The 19,521-nt window shown below is 42.6% G+C and overlaps 1 protein-coding gene across 2 annotated transcripts; it reads right to left on the bottom strand.

Moving 5' to 3' along the window:
• Nucleotides 1–1,365: 1,365 nt before the first annotated feature.
• On the bottom strand, nucleotides 1,366–12,093 carry ODC1 (ornithine decarboxylase 1). 2 transcript variants are annotated; one of them, XM_090032143.1, is made up of 12 exons: nucleotides 11,940–12,093; nucleotides 9,184–9,325; nucleotides 8,937–9,083; nucleotides 7,778–7,951; nucleotides 7,392–7,564; nucleotides 6,840–6,974; nucleotides 6,548–6,629; nucleotides 5,978–6,061; nucleotides 4,765–4,927; nucleotides 4,561–4,673; nucleotides 4,028–4,242; nucleotides 1,366–1,851 (listed from the first exon to the last, which is right to left on the bottom strand). In XM_090032143.1, the coding sequence occupies exons 3-12, from the start codon at nucleotides 9,036–9,038 to the stop codon at nucleotides 1,698–1,700; spliced, it is 1,395 nt and encodes a 464-aa protein (XP_089888269.1). In that variant the 5' UTR covers nucleotides 9,039–9,083; nucleotides 9,184–9,325; nucleotides 11,940–12,093; the 3' UTR covers nucleotides 1,366–1,697. The 2 variants fall into 2 exon arrangements, with proteins under 2 accessions (XP_089888269.1, XP_089888279.1); XM_090032153.1 differs by lacking the exon at nucleotides 9,184–9,325 and having other exon boundaries at nucleotides 11,940–12,087.
• Between the last annotated feature and the right edge of the window lie 7,428 nt (nucleotides 12,094–19,521).

Raw genomic sequence — 19,521 nt, 5'->3', positions numbered from 1 at the left:
CTTTAGTTACCATATTTCTATGTCGTGGTTCAACTTATCAAGACTGTTCATTCACTTCAGTAACGAACAGATGCTGTCAAATTAGAAGCTGGCTTCAGTTAGTCTGCCCACTTGTAAGGGACTCTACCTGCTCAGAATGACCTCCAGTACATATGTATGTAGTCAGTACACACTGTACTTTTACTACAGCAGTAACAACGCTAGACTTCACCTTACTATCCCTCTACTGCAATGACAAGAGACAAGAAGAACTGCTAGGTCAACCCAGCATTCCCAGACCTCTTCCTAAGGCTCAGAGCAGAGCTGCACAGAAGAGCTACTCATTGTTCATAGGACTCACTAGGTTAAAAAAAAAGGATTAAGTTGCCTTTAGAAACACATTAGCTAAATCCACTTTTGATAGTCTTCAAGTAGCTCTACTGAATTAACTCTCTAGCTCGTTATTGGTACGACCACAACTAGCTGGGTTTCTGAACTAAACTCACTGACTGACCCTAATGTTCAAAATGTGTTGGTTTCCTTGCTTTTAAGTTAGTTATTTTCCTATTCCAGATATAGCCCTTGGTAGCAAGACTAGGGCTATGCACATGCACCATTTATAAAAGGAAGCAGTCAGGGGCCAAAAATACACATACATAAAATAAAAAAAATAAAGCAAGTAAAAATCCAAGATCAGCTGCCTCTTCTTGCTTGGACATAGAATTAACTAAGTCATGGCAGCCACAGAAGCAGCATGGGACCCTGTGCATGAAGATGAGGAGTCTCATTCTTCACTACTATCACTGAGTTTCTGGTTCTATGCAAGCTAAGTAGCACCGAAACCTTAGTCCAAGGAAAGGGGTGGAAAACGGGTCTGGACCCCAAGCAGGAGGACAGAAGGGAGTGGGTCACTAAACTTCTGTTAAAGTGACCGGAAATTGGTTCAAATCGGTAACGCAAAAATTAGTGTGCGTGTAATTTTTGTCCCTAGCCCTAAAGATAAGATACGCTGCGAGAATATCTAATAAGAAGCAATGCTTCCTTGAAATTAATGCTATGTTAAAACACAAGCCTCCAGGAAAGCACACTAGCCAACTCCACTTGCACAAACATTTATTGCAAATGAGATTACCTGCTGGTTAAGAAACTTCCTCTTTGAGGTGATGAAGAGGTTGCAAATATTTAAAAACTTAGGAGAAGGGCCTGAGCTGGCAATCTGGGAAACAGTAGCAGAGACCTCCCCACAGTATACAGACCATATTCCATTAAGGGTGCACTGTGCAGAGGCCAAACTCTAAAATTAAAAAAAAAAAAAAAAAAATCACAAGGGCAAATACCTAAAGTTCAGCATGGAGCAAATTAAATACCATCATGGCAAAGAACAAGTGACCACTTATTTCAATATACTTTATTTTAAAGCAGTTAGGTCACAACACTAAGCTGATCCCATCTGCCTCACAAGCTACAAATGCTTGTTCGACAGCCAAGGATCATCTTTAGTAGCATACTTGAAAAGTGAATAAAAATCCATATAAAAACAATATTCAAATAGTTTCCATAGGAACACAGATAAATGTGACCCCCATCTCCTAGTTATCCATTTTGTTGCATTTATACTAAACCTAGACTTGGAAAAAAAAAATTTAAAATTCTAGCAAGATTTAAGTTAATGGTCCCCAAAATGCCCTAATTTCAAATACTAAACTTGCAAATACTAACTAAAATGGATCTATAACGTTAATAGTAGCTGAAGCACAAGTTGCTGAATATTCAATTCCACTTTCCCAGGCGCAAGACAGTGGCAGAGTAGTGACATCCTGCTCTTCCACCTCAGCTGGGAAACCTTCTTCCTTGATTTGTTGCATTAGTTGCCTATATAAAAAGGTGGGGGGGAGCGGGGAAAAAAAGAAAGGAGGAGTCAACATCAAAAGAACAGTTTTAGGGCCAAATCAATTACTTAAGGATATCCTATTTACCTTGACCCTTACAACAGGACACGTTTAACTGTGTTTGGCTTATAGGCTAGTTATGCCTGTAAGCCAAACTGGCATAACTGGCCTTTACCTGCAGATTTACCTCCATTTTGGAAAAAACAAAAACAAAAAACACACAACTTACCATTGAGATCAGCAGAAAGCAGCTCATTTAGTAGCTGAACTTTGAAACTGGTATATTCAGCATAACAGGAATAGCAATATGTAGGCTACTTCTGCCTTTTATTTGGACATGTACAATTCAGACTTCATCCAGTTAGGGAAAGACATTTAAGCCAACTATTTCACTAAGCATCATCCTTCCTAGATACTATGCAACTTCAAATAAATAGCTCTTCCTCTTAGAAAGCTCTTACTCCCCTAAATAGTGGTAGTCAAGCAAATTGGGCACCTTAAAACTGAAGGACAAGGCCCTTCCAAAAAACCGGAAAATTTTGCTATTAATACCAGAGTGGTAGAGCCCCTCCAACAAAACCTACTGAAGATGACAGTTTCTGCAAGTATAGGGTACAGACCAATATAGCAATTGTACTCGCTTCAGAAGATTGCAATACAAAGGGTGCGTCTACACAAGAAACGTTAGTAAGCATTAACCTAATTTAATGGACATCGCAGGCACATGTCTAAATATGCGTGCCCCTAATGTGCATAAAAAACGGCAAAGTTAGGTTAATTGTGCCTAAATTGGATACCTGAATTTGCAGGCATCAAAATTTTAGGCATGATTAGTTAAAGCACATTAAACACATACAGACATGACCCAGCATGAAATTTAGTGGCTGTGCAGACTCAGCACTAGGGGCACATCACACAGCTGCAGGGACTTGGCACCAAATTTTAGTGGTGCCAAGACTCTGCACATGTAGACACCTGCCAAAAACCAAACCAAACCAAAAACGCTTAATGCACATTATATTTAGTCATGTTTAAATGTACTTGTAGACATGCCCAAAGGTGTTACAATGCAACTGTTAGACCTGCAAAGATGCTATAGTGCTATAAGCATCTCAGAACTGCTCCAGCTTTAAAACCTGCTCCACTGGGGGGGAAAATTTGGGATGATTTAGCCAACTTTATTGCTACAAGATCCTGCAGATTTAAAACAGTTAAATTATAACAGCTGCTGCACTGCCCCAGACAAGGAACTCCCCCTTCCTTTTAAAAATCAATTAAGAGGAATGTTTGTTCATGTGCACACCTGCGTCTACTCTGGGACATTTCCCTCATGGCAGTCAGTTAAGTGTAATAACCTCCATGCCCCACTGGAAAAAAAAAGGGTATTTTCCCACCCTGTCCAAAGTACTTTGGAGAGAGATGTCTTCCTATGACTATTGATTTACACTTCATTCATATTTAGTAGCTTCATTTTGGTACAAAGGGGACACATGAGCACCACAAGGGCAGATACTGGGCACCACTTTCTTAATATTAAAATTGTGATACTCTAGAGAAGAACTTAATTTTACCTTTTTCCCCCCCTCTAATGTCCTGCCGTCACAAGGGCAATCGAAGATTTTTGTACACAACTTGTGACAGAAGTTGACCAGCTTTTTTAAAAAAAAAAAAAAAAGCAAAAACAAAAACAAAAAACACACTTCCACATTATGGTTGACTGTCCACATCAAGTGATTTTCCTGTCAGCTTGTTTTAGTTCAATAAACTGCTGTTTACTGAACTACACCAGATAAATAGAGAACCTTGGTATAAAAGGAAACAGCATTTGTTATTATTATGTCTAGAATGACTTCAGTCATTTTTCGCTAAACCTCTTATACGGGACACATTTTCCCCCAGACTCTGAAAAACCTTTTAGGCATCAGTGGAAGTCTTAGCTGTAGTCTTCAGCAGCTGTTTGAGTATTCCTTTAAGTACTACTTGCTACAGACAGAATTGGGATGTTTAGTTAGTCTTCAAAAATAGGTACAAAGTAGCTTTACTCATAAGTACGTTTATAAGAAATGCCAGCAAGGCATTATTTACCAGATATTTTTAATCCAGACTTCTTGGAAGACAAAAAGCCTACAACCTGAACTAGAATTTTTAGAGTTACTAACCATGCAGGCCTTGACATCACATAATATATTGCTGGTCTCTGAAATCCATTGAACGTAGAAGCAGCTGCAACAGTATAGGCACCCATATTTTCAAACAGGATCCAGTCACCAACTTGCAACTCTGGCATATCAAAGCGCTCAACAATACGATCCAGACCATCACATGTTGGCCCCCATATGCTGCAGGAATAATAGCCCTCATCTGGCTTGGGTCTCTGAAGGGAGAAGTTTAACAGTTACCGTCTTTGCAATATTTAAGGTCTGAAAACAGGAATCTACATACAATAATTGCAGTGTTGAAATTAAAGGGTGGGTTCTAGTTCTAACGTGTAAGAAAAAGGTAGCCGCTGCTCCATATTTTCTACAGTGGTCAAGTGCATAGTCCAAGGCCATGTTTAATCAGCCCAGAGATTGGCTGGGGTAAAAAGAATCAAAGATGGAGAGAACTGAACTTGCTGAGGCACCACTTTTTACTACCTGTACATTAACCAAGGGTGTGATGAGTAGTATTAGTTATAATGAAGTATACAAACCTTTTGCAAAATGGGCTTAACATGAGCATGATCATATAATATGCAGTTAAACGATCCATACACTCCATCGTTCACATAGTACATGAGAGTTTTGTCATTAGTATCATCTTCATCTGGAGCAAAGAGATGAGAAGATGCCAATAAGAATCTTTGGGAATATTTGCGCCTAGCTGCAAACGCAATCAGGCAATTAGATTTACGTACCATCAGAACCTGCCTGCTCCTTTAATACAACTTTTTTTGCAATTATGTTAACTGCCAATGTGAAAGCTGACGCAACATAGTATCTTCCAGGTTCTGCAATAATTTTTACTCCAGAATCAGAAGGAAAGTATTTGTCCAGCGCTGGATTGATTACATTTGTGATCTAAAAGATACAGAAAAGTAAAAACTGCTATTTGCTGATTTGATGGCCAATTAAGTAACAATTTTTTTTTAAAAACCTTGTAAGATGAGATCTAATTAAACCTGTGACAAAATACTATGCCCAGTATGTCATAGCTACTTGCTTAATCTAAAAAAAGAAAAGAACCTTTTTACTTGCTCATATTGTTTTAGGCCATCTTTAAGATTTTACAGATCTGAGAATAGTATATGCAGAGTATCAGATGCAGAGAAAGGTATTATTTTCAACACTATTTATAAAAGCGTACATTTTAAAAATTAAGTTTAAAAAAGATGTCCACCAGACATCCTGGTTGGCTTCTCACAAGCCACTGACACCATTTTATTAAGACAAGGACAATGTGCAGTAGCATATTGGCATGGTTTTTGCTCAGCACACTACTGCGTGGTTTTATTAGGCTACTGTGCATTAAGCGTCTCATACAGATGCTCCCTCTTACTCACAAAATGCTTCTACCTTTTTGCAACCCAAACAAAAGGGTTCATAACTTTTTCATATTTTAAAGAGCTGTAAAAGCATTTCTCTCTAATGTATTTAGGAACAGAACTATTCATTCCCATTTTATTAAGACAAGGACAATAATTCAAGGATGCAACAACTAGGCATTTAGCTGGTATAAATTGATGTGCTGCTGCTGGACTGCATTTAATATTATTGCATGTCACTCACTGTCTATTCCCAAGTCAGGCAACTGCCATTCTTAAAAGGTCACAAAGGACAGTACAGTTTATTGTGACTTCCAACATAAGAAATGCTATAGGTCTACAGTCTGACCTAGTCAATCTAGCCCAGTACTTCAAAAGGTACACAGTCAAAAAAAAAAAAAAAAAAAGAAAGATTCCTTTAAGATATTAGGAGCTTTAATACTGACAAGAGAGAAAGTGCAAGATGACCTTGACATGTGCATGGTCCTATAAATATGCACTAAAATGTAATTTTGCCCCAAATGTGCATCATAGATAATTAAAATGCCTCTACAGTCTGATGATTATGTTAATTAGTCACCCATACCTCTTCATATTTAAGCTTGACATCTTCAGAACCAGGAAAGCCACCGCCAATATCAAGGAGGTACATACTGAAACCAAGCTCAGCCTGAAAAAGTAAATGGGACACTATCATGCCAAGTAGTGATTCAGGAACCATTTTTTAAAACTTGCTTCTAACACCTTAGTATAAGACTGCTGGTTTTGTTTTTTTAACATCATTTTGCTATGACAATTAAAACAAACAAACGAACAAACAAACTAGTCCATTTTATGTCCCGTTTTTCCACGCACTAGTAGCTCTCATACACCCACACCCCACAAAGATTTATAGTCAATTTAAAATCTCATATTTTCCACACCACTCTGATACTGTATCAAATGTCCAAGTTATCACAGTTCAAAAACAGCTGCCTATTTCACAATATGAACACTCAATGCAACATAGAAAGGTTAAAATCAATTAAGTTGACTTTTTGGATCCAGAGTTATACATGGCTGTTCAAGCGGCAGTTCATTCTGACAAACTAATGGTATTGCCTGTGCAGTAACATGATGGTGCAAAAGCAATGCTTTTAAGGAAATGTGTACTTACTCCCATATCAAAGACACAACGGGCATCAGAAATGGCTTGAACAAAGGTTTCTGGGTCTGTACAGCCACTTCCCACATGGAAGCTAGGAGACAGAGGCAAAGATTCTAGTTGCCATTTGGTAATTTGACTTTTAAGCAGCCACTTAGACAAAGCTCTGTAGCACATCAAGGTACCAATAGAAAAAATTAAATTTCTTCATCATAAGTGTTTCTAATAAAACATTGTTAACAAGTAATCTTCTGAAAAAATCATGTTTTGACAGTTTGTTTTCATGAGCAAAGTTATAACTAACCTGACTCCAATAATGTTAAGGTTCAGTTCTTTTGCCCGCTCCAAAAGAACTCTGCTTGTTTTAAGAGTAGCTCCAAATTTAACACTCAGGCGACAAACTGCTTTCGAGTCATCAGTTGCAATGCGCAAGACCAACCTAGAAACAGCATCCAATTTAGTGCCTTATCTTTAAGGTTTTCTACAGCAACAGATAATTTGTTTCAAAAGAATTCAACCATGTATTTGGGTACCTTATAGCCAGTCTAACTTAAGATGATATCAGGCAAATGTGGCCTTAATGCGATTAAATTCATTTATATAGGCAAACAATTCCCCCCCCCCCCCCCCGCCGCCGCCTCTTCCTCATTAGCTAATGAACTACGAAGATGTCAATTTCAAAGTCATGTGAAAAAAAATTTGTTTTGGCATTTCACTTGCTAGACAGATTTCTACATCCTCTTCCAACTACAGAGTAAAAATAAAGCTAAGTTTGTGTTACCCGGGGAACTGGCTTATATAAATTAAATCTGATAGTAAGCTTATTAAACACACAAAGAAACAAGGAGATGCCTACTTTGCCTTTGGATGTGCCCTTGCAATTTTCATCAGCTCTACTTCGCTATCAAAAGTCATCATCTGTACACCATTATTTGCAGCATGCTTGATTTGAGAGACTTGTTTGCAAGGATTTGCATATATTATTCTCTCAGGAGATACACCCATGCTCTGCACCAGCTGCATTTCAGTCTGAAAAAAAGAATTACTTTAGTAGATTACAGTCTAGGAAGAAACAAGATATCCAACATCTTCAACAAATGAATGATCAAACTCACTAGAAAGCATATGAAAATGCAGATCTTGCATTCAGCTAACACTTGGTTGTGTTCAGCTTTGCTTAGACAAACACTTGTTGTACAGAATAAATCAATCAATCACTTATCTTGGCACTGAAACCCTTACCTTACTGGCACAGTCGAATCCTGCACCAAGAGAAGCAAGCGTCTCCACTACTGTTTTGCTGTCATTACATTTAACAGCATAAAACGGCTTTACTCTAGGGAGGGCTTTATGCCACCGGATGTGCTTCTTTACAATATCTCCAAGGTCAGCAACATAGTAGGCATCTTTATCATCCTAGAAGGAACATATTATACATTTTACAAGCCCATTTACTTCAAACTGTACACAGCAATATCAGGGAAATTACCTTGTACAAAATTCTTAAAAACAGGATCAGGGACCAAGATATCCACGTAGTAGAGATACCAAAAGTCTGGCTAAATGCTGGTCTGTTGTACCTTTTCAGCCCCTGAAGAACTGCTAATGCATCTATTGCTACAATACATATTATTCATTTTAGTCTTAAGATACCCAAATCACAGAAAGCAAGGAGGAGGAAACTCACCTGAATGAGAGGGAGACCTGTATGCCCAATGCTTTTTATACACTATTTTATGCAAAAATACATAAACAGCATTGGGAGCAGGGCCCAAAGCACAAGGCTCCCCTCTCCCATGGGAGTACCCTCCTCAACCAGCTATGGAGTCAGTCTGCCTCTTTCTTCCATTTTGGGCCCAGGACTCTTGAAGCTAACCCACCAGCCAACTGGGAGCATAACAGAGACAGTGAGGATGACCTCAACCCTGCCTGGCCCATAGTCAAGTGGTTAGGACACTTTCTTAAGTGGGAGACGTGGGCTCTAGGTTCTCTTTGGCATACCATGAATTGAAGCCATGTCTCGCACTTCCTACCTTCATTACTAAAACCTCTTTAGCAAGAGATAGCTAGGTCTTCCTTGGCTAGGATCCCAACATGGAGTGCATTATGTGTAGCCCCAAATTCAGATACACTCCTGTGTCTTACATTTCCTATTGGCTGTCTTTATGTGACCCCCTGTGCAGAGCTTTATGCCTTGCCAGAATGGGAAACCTTGCATGCCCACAGGATAGAATAGGGTCACCCTCTGCAGGGCTCACTAGACTGAGTATTGAGAGAATAAGAGAACAATGTGCAAAGCTGCTACAAAAAACAGACATGCAGAAGGCAGACTAGGATCTGGATCTTGGTCTATATAGCTGTACCATCAGAAAATACACTCTTGTTTTGGTAGCATACTTACAGAGGAAGAAACTTCATTTATTTTTTGGTCTATAATATCCTTGGCAGTAAAGCCTTCATCAAGCAAGAGGACATCAGACTCCTCATTGCTGAAGCTGGTCATGGTGTAAGTGTTTAAGTAGACGTCTAAGGTGATTTCTAGTACAAACTGTTGATACAAAAAGAAGGATTCATGAATTAATTCAAATTCATGGAACAATGCAAACATTAGTAAAGCACTGGGCAGGAACAACTAGAAGATAACTTACATGAATAGCTAGAAGATGGCAGTTTTACTTAAGATTCTTTCAGCTACATGCCCAAAGAGGCTCTCCAGGAAAACAAACTCCTGCTAACTACAAAACAAGTTGTGTGGCCTCTGTGCAGCAGTTGGAGAATGTAGCTTTGACACTGTTTAAGAATAGAAAAAAAAGAACACGAAGTCAAATGCAGTGTCTTATTTGCAAATCTGTTCTGGAAGTTAAAAAAAAAAAAATCCTAAGTTGTCCTCTATGTTAGCATCAGAAAGGACCTGAAAAAGAACTGTACCTTAAAACAAAGTCAATTGTAAACAAAAGGAGTTTCCATTTCTGACACCACGCAGTAGGAAATGTTTTCATTCACTACATTATTTATTGTTACATCTCTTGGAAATCCGTCTACAAGTAATTACATGTGCAATAAAAACCAATCAAGTTACAGGCCTCTGAAAGCTCTATTTCCAAATGCTCAGAGGTTTATCAGAGATTAAGCTCCCTGAAGGGAATGGGCATTGTTCCGGATCAAGGATGTGACAGCTCAGAAAGCTTTCCCCTAAAATTGTTCCATCTGCCTACCAGCAGCTACTGCGCATGAACCTCTCCTCTATGCCATTTTTTTCCTCCACCAGCCCAAAAGCAACATGAAGAAGGCAGCCCAGTCTGCATGCAACTTGCCAGATTCCTGAAGATAAATGTCCAACAGAAAAGAACCCTGCTAGCAAGTTACATTTTCAACCCAAGTGGTAACAACACATGCTGTGGATCCAAAGCATCCAGCATGGTTTGACACAGCTGAATTTATCCTCTCCTCTCCATACATAAGACTGCCGAAAGCAGGATTAACATTGCAAGAGTTAAGCATTTAAAAACGAGGAAGTGGAGGTACATTAGACTGTCTTAACGTACCTCCCCTCCAGATGGGACCCTTCTTTAATCTGTGTGCAGACTGTGCAAATTAATCCAGACTGTGTTGTCAGTAAGACTGCCTGTAGAATTTAAGCCAGAAGTGACTGTGAGAATATACACTCTGCAGACTGTAAGGGCTTGTAGTATATAAAATAACCCCCATGTTGAACTAGTAACTTTGGCTAGACTAAATATTTCTGGCCCCAAAGCATACTCTTATCAGTGGCACAAAATGAGGTACAGGTGATTGAGGCCCCTGCAATAACAAGAACTTCCTTAGAGATGGAAGATGACAATCTTTGCAGGCAAAAAATCGTGTACTAATCAAGCAGCAGGATGGTAACGCCTCCCCACGTCCAAGTCTCCAACAATCTGACCTAGACAAACAGTACTCGTCAGTCACAAACCTAGCCAGCAGTATGGTCTCTGTACCACCACAGAGCACAAGCACACTCTATCCAGCATCCTACCCACGCGCTGATGTTGATTTACCACCACTTCTGGGACACTTCATCTTATTTTAAGGTTCTGTTTAACTACTGCCTCATTTGAGAAACAAGTCTGAAAGGTGCACAGACCATTAAGCAAACTGATGAAGGAAAAAAAAAAAAAATCCTGCCTTAAGCAACCAAATGCTGTTCTAAGGAACTGGATCAAAGATAGAGCCAGAAGATTAGAAGCATAGTACTCATTAATTGATCTAAAATGCCAGATAACAGCTAATCCTGCAATGTAGCATAGTCTCTGTGTTTGCATTTCCTTTCTGTGAAATGGGGATCCTATGACACTTGGGGGGTGGGGAAGGTTAGTCTCAGCTCTACCAACAAGGTCTGTACTGCAACCAGGAACATCAGGAGAAAAAAAAGTGTCTGTATTTCACACAGGGTGTGGATAGCGTAGAAGAAATAAGAGGAGGGAGACATATGGATGAATCATAAGGACAAAGAGCAATACTTTCCAATAACGCAGAGAGAGAAACAGAAACCAGCACCTGACACTAATGGCTGCTGGCAAATGGTTACACACAAGAAGGGTTCGATTTAGGTGGCACGAGCAAGCTTGAGAGCCCTTCCTGCTCTTCCAAACCACTACACAGCCACTGGAAGACAGGAGGAAAGGTTTCACAAGGCATTTTCTTGGCCTCTGCTCCTCACACCCCGCGCCGAGAGAACCAGATGGGGTAAAGAGCAGAGGGAATCTGACGCGAGCCGGAAGCGGTGCCTTGCGCAATCAGCAGCTGCCCATTTGCGCTAGCATCCGTGTCAGACTGTGTTATGTACAGCCCTGCAGTGTCGCCTTGGATTTTTGCGGGGGCGGTAACATGACGGACAAGTGGGAAGTTATACACTTTTCGGGTGACAGCTTCTTCCCAAGGGAGACCGGGGCCCTCCGACCCCCAGTACTCAGCACCTCTGCTATGACCCGCACGTGCCTCTGCGGTGCCGGCTCTAAGCTCTGCTTCGGGTCACGCTTCTGCCTCGCCGCACGGTCATTTTGGGCAACTCCTGGATCGGCCACGTTAAGCCCTTACAGCACTCGCTGGGCAACTCGAAGTTACCACTCCAGGGCAGGATAATCCCTCGATCCGCCCAGCCCCGCTCCTGTGCCACCACGGGGAGGGGCCCCGCTCAGCTCCGGCCCCCGCTGCCTCCAGGGACAAAACGTGACACCGGAGGATGCCACGTCAAGCGTCTACAAGCCAGGAAGCGGGGGCACCCTGCAGGGGGGTCCCCGCCTGGGTGAGGCCCCCGGGACACCGCCGCCCCCGCAGCCTCGTGCCCGCGCCCAGCAGGCCCCTGTCCTTGCGACACGTGGCCGCCGCTTCCCTAGCCCCGTGCCGCTCTGCTGCGGCCCCTCACCTCCAGCCGCGCTCCGCTCCGCTCCGCCGCTCCCGCCCGGAGCCGCCCCGCACCGACTCGCACCGATGAGGCTGCGGAGCGCGACAAAGCCCCGACCCCACTGCCCGCCGTCTTTATAGGCGCCCGCGTCGCCCCGGCAACGACCAGCTCAAACCAGCCCCGTTCGGCTGCGCCCGGCCGCGCCGCTATTGTGACGTCACTGCGGTCCCGCCCGCTCGCGTGGCGCCCCCCTGCCACGCCCCCCCAACCGCCGCCGGCTGCCGGCGCCCCGCCCCCGCTCCTGACCCCGCCACTGCTTCATTCCCGCGTCCAGCCAGGTAACTTGGCGGGGGGGAAAGGGTTTAGCCAAGCCCCTGAGACAGAAGCTGAGGTCGGGCCGCTCCGAGGGATGCGGCTGGAGCTGGTTCCTTATTCCTGGGGACAGGGAGTCGGCTTCAGCCGCCGTCCTGTCTGCGGGGCCGTGACTGGCCCTTTCATGAAGCCAAGGACGAGACATGCGTGGCCTAGTTGTGGGGCAAAATCCCACTCAGGACACGCCAAGCCCCGGTCTCTGTGAAGGGGGAGTGTGCTGGAGCCGCCTGGGCAGGGCGCCACGAGACACAAAACTCGGGGTCCAGTGTTATTCTGCCAAGTGGCCCCCACAAAACTTGTGTTTGTGCGCTGCGTACATTGCGCTGAATATGGAGCTGAGGTCGCCGTGGGATTGTCAGGTAAAAGCTGCCTCAGGTCACCTCAAACCATGAACGACTGGCACCTCCCGAGACTGGGGGTAGGGTGGGGGAGGGACAGACCATTTGTAGGCAGCAGCAAGTGGGGACTGCCCACAGACAGTGGTGTTGGCGGCGGGATGGGGAAGAGGGGTGGCGAGCAGTGATAGGGTGGCCATCATAGAGGACATTCCAGTTTTCTGCTACTCTGTCCTCTGTTGATACAAAACGCAACGCCTTTGTGTCCTCTATTTTTCTTTTCAAGAAAAAAATAGAGGACATAAAGTCTTCTGGTTTCATATCATTAGAGGACAGAGGACAACTGGACTGTCCTCTATGATGGCCACCCTACATGGTGAGCAGGGACCGCCCACGACACCGCTGCCAGTATCAGCAGTGGGGTGGGGGGTGGCGATCTGTGACCGCCTGCAGAAGCTGGTGGTGGCTTTGGCAGCAGCCAGTCTTGTCGGGGGGCATGTCCCCTGCCACATGTCTCCTGTGCTCCAAATCGTCCCTGCCTTTGGGGGACTTTCCTGAGGGCATCTGGGTAGGAGGCTGCCCGACCTGAAGCTTGGTTTTTGAGAGCCCTGCTGCCAAGCACCTACTTTGGACTCCTTTAAGAAACGTTTGAACACTTATCTTGCTGGGATCCTCTGACCCTAGTTGACTTCCTGCCCTTGGGGCAGGGGGCTGGACTCAATGATCTCCTGAGGTCCCTTCCAGCCCTAATGTCTATGAATCTATGAAGTGACATCCACCCCAGGCCTGTGTGCTATGCACATAACAGCAAATAAGGAGCTGAAGTTGACGTGAGATCATAGTCTTGGGGCAAAATCTGACTCAGGTCACCCCAAACCACATGTCCATATGACTGAGGGACTCTCCTGAGGAAGCCTGGGCTATGCAGTGCCAGACCCAAAGCTGGTTCCTGGTTCTTATTCCCTGTTCCCAGTTACTTTTTCAAAGTTATTCTTTACACAATTAGAGTTGTTAGCAGTGAATTCAACATGCCAGAATTAGATATTTCATCAAAAATGTATATTTGCTAATAAAAATGTAATATTAGATTGCATATCAAGTACATTGCCCTGAATAAAGAGCTGAGTTTAGGACGGGCAAACTCTACTTGAGGTCACCCCAATCACACATTTCTATGACTAAGAGGCTTTCCTGGATAAACCTAGGCATCAGCTAAACATTAGTTTTTGAGAGCTATCCCCCCCAAATGATAGCCCCCAGGCCTGTATGCTATATACAGAAAGTCCTCAGACTTACGACACACTTGGTTCCTGAAAACTGCATCTTGAGTCAAAACATTGTAACGCAAAACCAATTTTCTCATGAGAAACAATGTTATAAATGGGGGATTGGTTCCTGGACCAAGGCCCGATACCCTATTTTCACCAAAATTACCCCAGAATTTTGTACTCAATCAATTATAGATAAGTAATATAGCTACACAAATGTATTGTAAATACCAAACATTTTGATGTGGAAGGACTTCTTTGAGGTGACTTTGCTGGACTTTTTGAAGGGTTCTTGGCTGGAGTCTTCTCAGGAGTCTTGGCAGCAGGTTTTTCTGGAGTCTTGTCTGCTTTCTTAAAGAAAGTGTCCAAGGAAGTTTGGACAGATGTTCTTCAGGGAGATGAGTGACACAGTGAACTTGTTTGCTGGCATGTCATAGCATTGGATCAAGTATTGTAAGTTGAAATTGACATCATAAAGTTGAAACAGGGTGTCAATTTAAAAACGTTGTAAGTGTGAAATGTTGTAACTCGAAATGTTGTAAATTGAGGACGGCCTGTACCTAGCATTGAATAAGGATCTGAGTTTGAGCTGGGATTATGGGGCAAAATCTACCAGGTGCATTCCAAATCACAGATCTCTATGATAGGGGGACTCTCCCGAAGAAGCCTGGAAATATATGGCACTGAATAAGGAGCTGAGTTTGTTCGTTGTTGTCTTTTCTCAGAAACAGTCTTCTGAGGCAGAAATTTTGACCAGTATGAGGGATTTTTGGATAAGCACCTGTCAGGTCTTTACACAATGACTGTGTGACCGTATCTATTTGGAATTATGTTCCTCTACTATGTGCAGGTACAGTTTTAAGGTAAAATGTACTTAAATTTAAGTAAATTTAAATGTATTTTAAAGTAAATTTATTGTTAAGTAAATTTACTTAAATAATTTAAATGTATTTAAATTTAATAGTTTGGATCTTTTGGGTTAGAGCATATGGAGCACAGCAGTGTTCTAGAGAGCAGAGGTGTCAAAGGTATGATTCACAGGCCAGAGGCAGCAGCTTTTGCCTGATAATCCCAGCCCATATCAGCTCCTTTTTCAGTGCTATGTACATGGGGTGGGGCATGTCAGTTGGCAAGATGGCACTTGAAAACTGAGCTTTGGGTCAGGCAGCGGCTCTACCCAGTTTCTTCACGAGAGCCCCCTAGTGGTGGAGATACGTGATTTGGGGTGACCGGAGGCTGATTTTATAGTTTCATAGTTTCTAGGGTTGGAAGGGACCTGAGCAGATCACCTAGTCCGACCCTCTGCCATGGCAGGAAAGAATACTGGGGTCAAATGACCCCAGCAAGATGTTCATCTAACCTCCTCTTAAACACCCCCAAGGTAGGAGCCTGCACCACTTCTCTTGGAAGCTGGTTCCAGACCCTAGCCGCCCTGACAGTGAAGTAGCGCCTCCTGATATCTAACCTAAACCTACCCTCTGCCAGCTTGTGACCGTTATTCCTGGTCACTCCTGGCGGTGCTCGGGGGAACAGTGATTCCCCCAATGCCTGCTGATCCCCCCTGACTAGTTTATAACAGGCCACAAGATCCCCCCCTCAGCCTTCTCTTTTGGAGGCTGAACAGGTTCAGGTCCCGTAGCCTCTCCTCATAGGGCCTGCCCTGTTGTCCCCTGATCATACGAGTGGCCCTCCTCTGGACCCTCTCCATGCTGTCGACATCCCTCTTGAATGCCTGACAATCCCATCCCAACCTTGGCTCCTTATTCAACACTATGTACATAGCACACAGGCCTGGGTGGCTGTCAGTTAACAGACTGGCACTCGAAAACTGAGCTTTAGGTCAGGCAGCACCCTACCTAGGCTTATTCAAAGGAGTCTCTTGGTCATAGAGATATGTGATTTGTGGTGACCTTAAGTGGATTTTTCCCTACAATCCCATCCTAAACTCAGCTTCTTTTTCAGGACAATATACTTGATATGTGATATAATATTAATTTCTTAGTAGAAAATATACCTTTTTTGATGAAATCTCTAACTCTGGCATGTTGAATTCATTACTAACAACCTTTACTTGTGTACAGAGTAACTTTGAAAAAAACCTGGAAACGGGGAATAAGGAAGAACCAGGAAGCCAAAGCAAGAAACTGGGAATAGGGAAAGAACTTCAGCCTCATCTTCAGCACTGGAGAGCCAAAAGCCTTATTGACTTTGCAGTGGAAATTTGACTCTGAGTGTAAAGGTGACAGCCAGAAATATGTGCTAATAAATGGGATTCTTATCAAAGCATGAAAACAGACATTGCCTGATGCCTCATTTGTGCTGCAATAAAAAATCAGTGGCACGATGACAGATAGTAATAACAGTGCCACTTTATTGCAGTGGACATCTATTGGCTCTGTGCCAGGAGACTACAGGAAGGCAGAGCTGTTTGCAGTCTCCAGCCACTCCAAGCAGGTGGCCCTCATATTTCCAGACTATCAGCCTGGCCTCCCCTACTTACAGAGAGGCACCCCACAGATCTCAGGGCACCTTTCCAGAAGTGAGTAAGTCAGGGTGACCTTCTCAGTTAGACTCTGGGTTGACAATTATCTTAAGCCTGTTGCTGAAACAGGCATTTTAAATTCAGCGAACGGGATGAAATATTTCTGCATCTACTTCCTTTCATTCTGCTCAAAGGTACAATTTGAGCCATGTAATTGTGTTGTTTGATTTTGTTACTGTGTTACTGCGCCATGTTCCTGCAGCACATTTCATATATGAGACACAGGACAATGTATCAATTCCCTCTGTAATTTTTTAATAAAGCAATCATAGTTTAAGCCATGAACCTGCACAATCAAATTATGTATAGACGTAAGGTTAAGCACCCGTCTAAATTTTTAACTGGATAATATCTGGAAGAAAATGTCTTCTTTGTGTTCAAGCCAAATTCAGTTCCAGTGTCAGCAGGTGCAGCTTTGTAGTCTTTACTGACCCTGTTCCTACTATATCTGAATGTGATTGTGTTAATTTTAAAAACATGAACGACAGAGGGAAGGTACTTGTTGTTTAAAAGAAATATGTGGTAATAAATGGGTTAGGGGAGAATAAGACAATACTTTATTTTACTTCATTGGGAATTTAGGTTTCTTGTCTCATAAATAAAGTTTATGTTTCATAGAGAAAGTTTTTCCTCGTGACAGTTGCAAAGCATGTGCTCACACATGTGCATGCCCACACGTGCACACACACAAAATTGAAGTGATCAGATTTGTTTTGCAGTCTTCTGTTTTGTTACCTAGGAGAATGCTGATTAAAAAAAGTACAAACTAAGCAAGATATGGGATAAAATCAGCGTGAAACTCCCATTGACCCTAAGAAGAGCAGGTGTTACATGTGCACAACATGATGTGGCGCATCACATTTTTGGCACATACGAAAGAAAGGAAATTCAGAGTCAAGGCTGACATTGAGTCAAGGTCATCTTTAGTGTAATTCCATTGGAACCAAGCGAGTTGCACTAGGGATGAATTTGTCTCTTGATCCCGCAGCCATCCTGTTTATACTTTTATTTCAACACATGCTATGTATGTCAAAATTGCCTGCAGTACACAGAGATGTTTGCCATAGCTGTAACAAGACAGATGAAGGGAAGGGCCATCAGTGTTAAAAGGATGTTATTTAAATCACATTTCATAACTTTAACAATCCTTTTTCCTTTGCTTTTGCCTTGACACTGAGCTCTGCATCCTTAGAGATGGGATTTTTTTCCTAGTGTGGTCTTACGGAACGAATGCTTGAGATGCATTGCTGGCCTTGTCTTTTGTTATCAGCAGGGTCTATTTTGTTAATAGGAAAATAAAGATCACGCAAAAATGAAAGGAAGAACAACACATGCATGTATAAGTTCATGGTCAAGCCTCCTTTTAAAGCAAACATTTCTTATACCTGGAGTTCTTAGTCCTACACTTGCCTTGTGGTTCCTGTTTCCCTCTGCTCCTGTTTTCAAAAGTTCTAGTTTTGAATATTTTCCAGTCTCAACCTACATGAAAGGATTTGCTTCTCTCCCATGAATGGCAAAAGGAATTTGATATAAGCTTTAATGGATGCAAGCTTGAGTCCAGAATTAGCAAAGACCAGTCAGACTTTTTAAAAGAATATTCTTCTTTAATTTTTTTCCCTAAGTGACTTCTATCACCAGTCATCACAAAAAGACAAATCCTAGCGAGTAAAACATACTGACCTTGTTCCTAATTTCATGTTACTAAGGGGTTGATCCAATGTTAATGGAAAGTCAGTGGGAGTTTTGCCACCCTGTAGCAGGAGCAACATTTCCTATCTATTCAGTACTGACTTTACCCCAAGGACAAAATGTGTCTAGCTCAATTTTACATTTCCCTCTACTTAAGCAAGCTAGATTCTGGCTCTTGCTTGGGATACTACAAAATCAAGGTCAACCCGGGAAGTCTTTGACTGTTGAGAGCACTCAGGAGGCAGTGAACGTGATTTTTTCCTGCACTGCACCTGATAAAAGCCAATACACTTGTGAAAAGTTGATATCAAGTGCTACCCACTGCAATTCTAACCCCATAGCATTTTGAATCCACACAGCACATATGTAACAGACAGAAAGGGAGGCAACTACAGCACAGCCTTGGCTCAGGAGAAATGGCTTTTCATCTTTAAAGAAGTGACAGTTACTTCCTCTGAGGTTGAGCTTTTTGACAGGGGTGATGAAGACTGGAATCCCACAAGAATCCTTTGAAGGAGAAAATAAAATAATTATAGGAGCAGGTAGGTAAGAGGTAGGAGGGAAGCTTGGGCAGCGGATAAGTGAAATGTCTGGACATGCTAATGAGGTTGGTTGAAATCAACTAAAGAAGAAACAAGAGAATCTCCTGAACTGCTTTTTTTCTTGTACATGTATACCCACTCACAGGAAACTTTTACACATTTAAAAACAGGAAGTTGGCCACATTAGCAGCGAGCTGGTTCTGAAGCACAGCCTTCCTATCTAGACATTCATAGTTCTGCAAAAGAATAGGGCAGCTTAGTTTACTCTAAACATCAAAAACTCTGAGGAGCCAAGAAGGGAGGAAAAACCTAAAACTCAAGGCAGTTGTAGGGGAAAAAGGAACCCAAAAATGGTATAAAGAAAGGTCTAAATCAGAAAATGACTGCAGTTTTTGTTGTTGTTCAGATGTTACAAATCTGGAGATGGCATGAGATAGTAGTAGCCATGGGACATGCTGTTGTCTGGCTCATCACAAGAAAAGAACAATTGTTGCTGACTTTTTATAGAGCAGCAGGGCCCTAAAGGCAGTTGGTCTCAGAAGTGAAAGATTAATTAGGCTGAGGCTTGGAAAACATGGTCACACACAAGCTACACTGTGGCCCTACTCTTTTATGAGTTGAAGTCAGCAGGGAAATGAAATTATATTTGGTGCGTGAACTCAGGATCAAGAGAGGATGATCCAAAGGGAACAGGTCTGGATCAGAGTACTGGAGCATCACCATCTGACACACTGACTTTAATCATAAGCTGTTTACAGCTGATTGATTTTTCTCTCCTAAAGGTATGCTTACTTCTTTAAGACTCAATTCTCATCTCTAGTGTATTGCATTATTTGAACCCCAGACTGTTTCTTG

Source organism: Crocodylus siamensis, chromosome 1 (genome assembly GCF_052110815.1).
Source record: "Crocodylus siamensis isolate JL-2025a chromosome 1, ASM5211081v1, whole genome shotgun sequence".
Classification (NCBI taxonomy): domain Eukaryota; kingdom Metazoa; phylum Chordata; order Crocodylia; family Crocodylidae; genus Crocodylus; species Crocodylus siamensis.
Note: the sequence above shows the minus strand (reverse complement) of the source record. Positions and strands in the feature narration are given on the sequence as shown.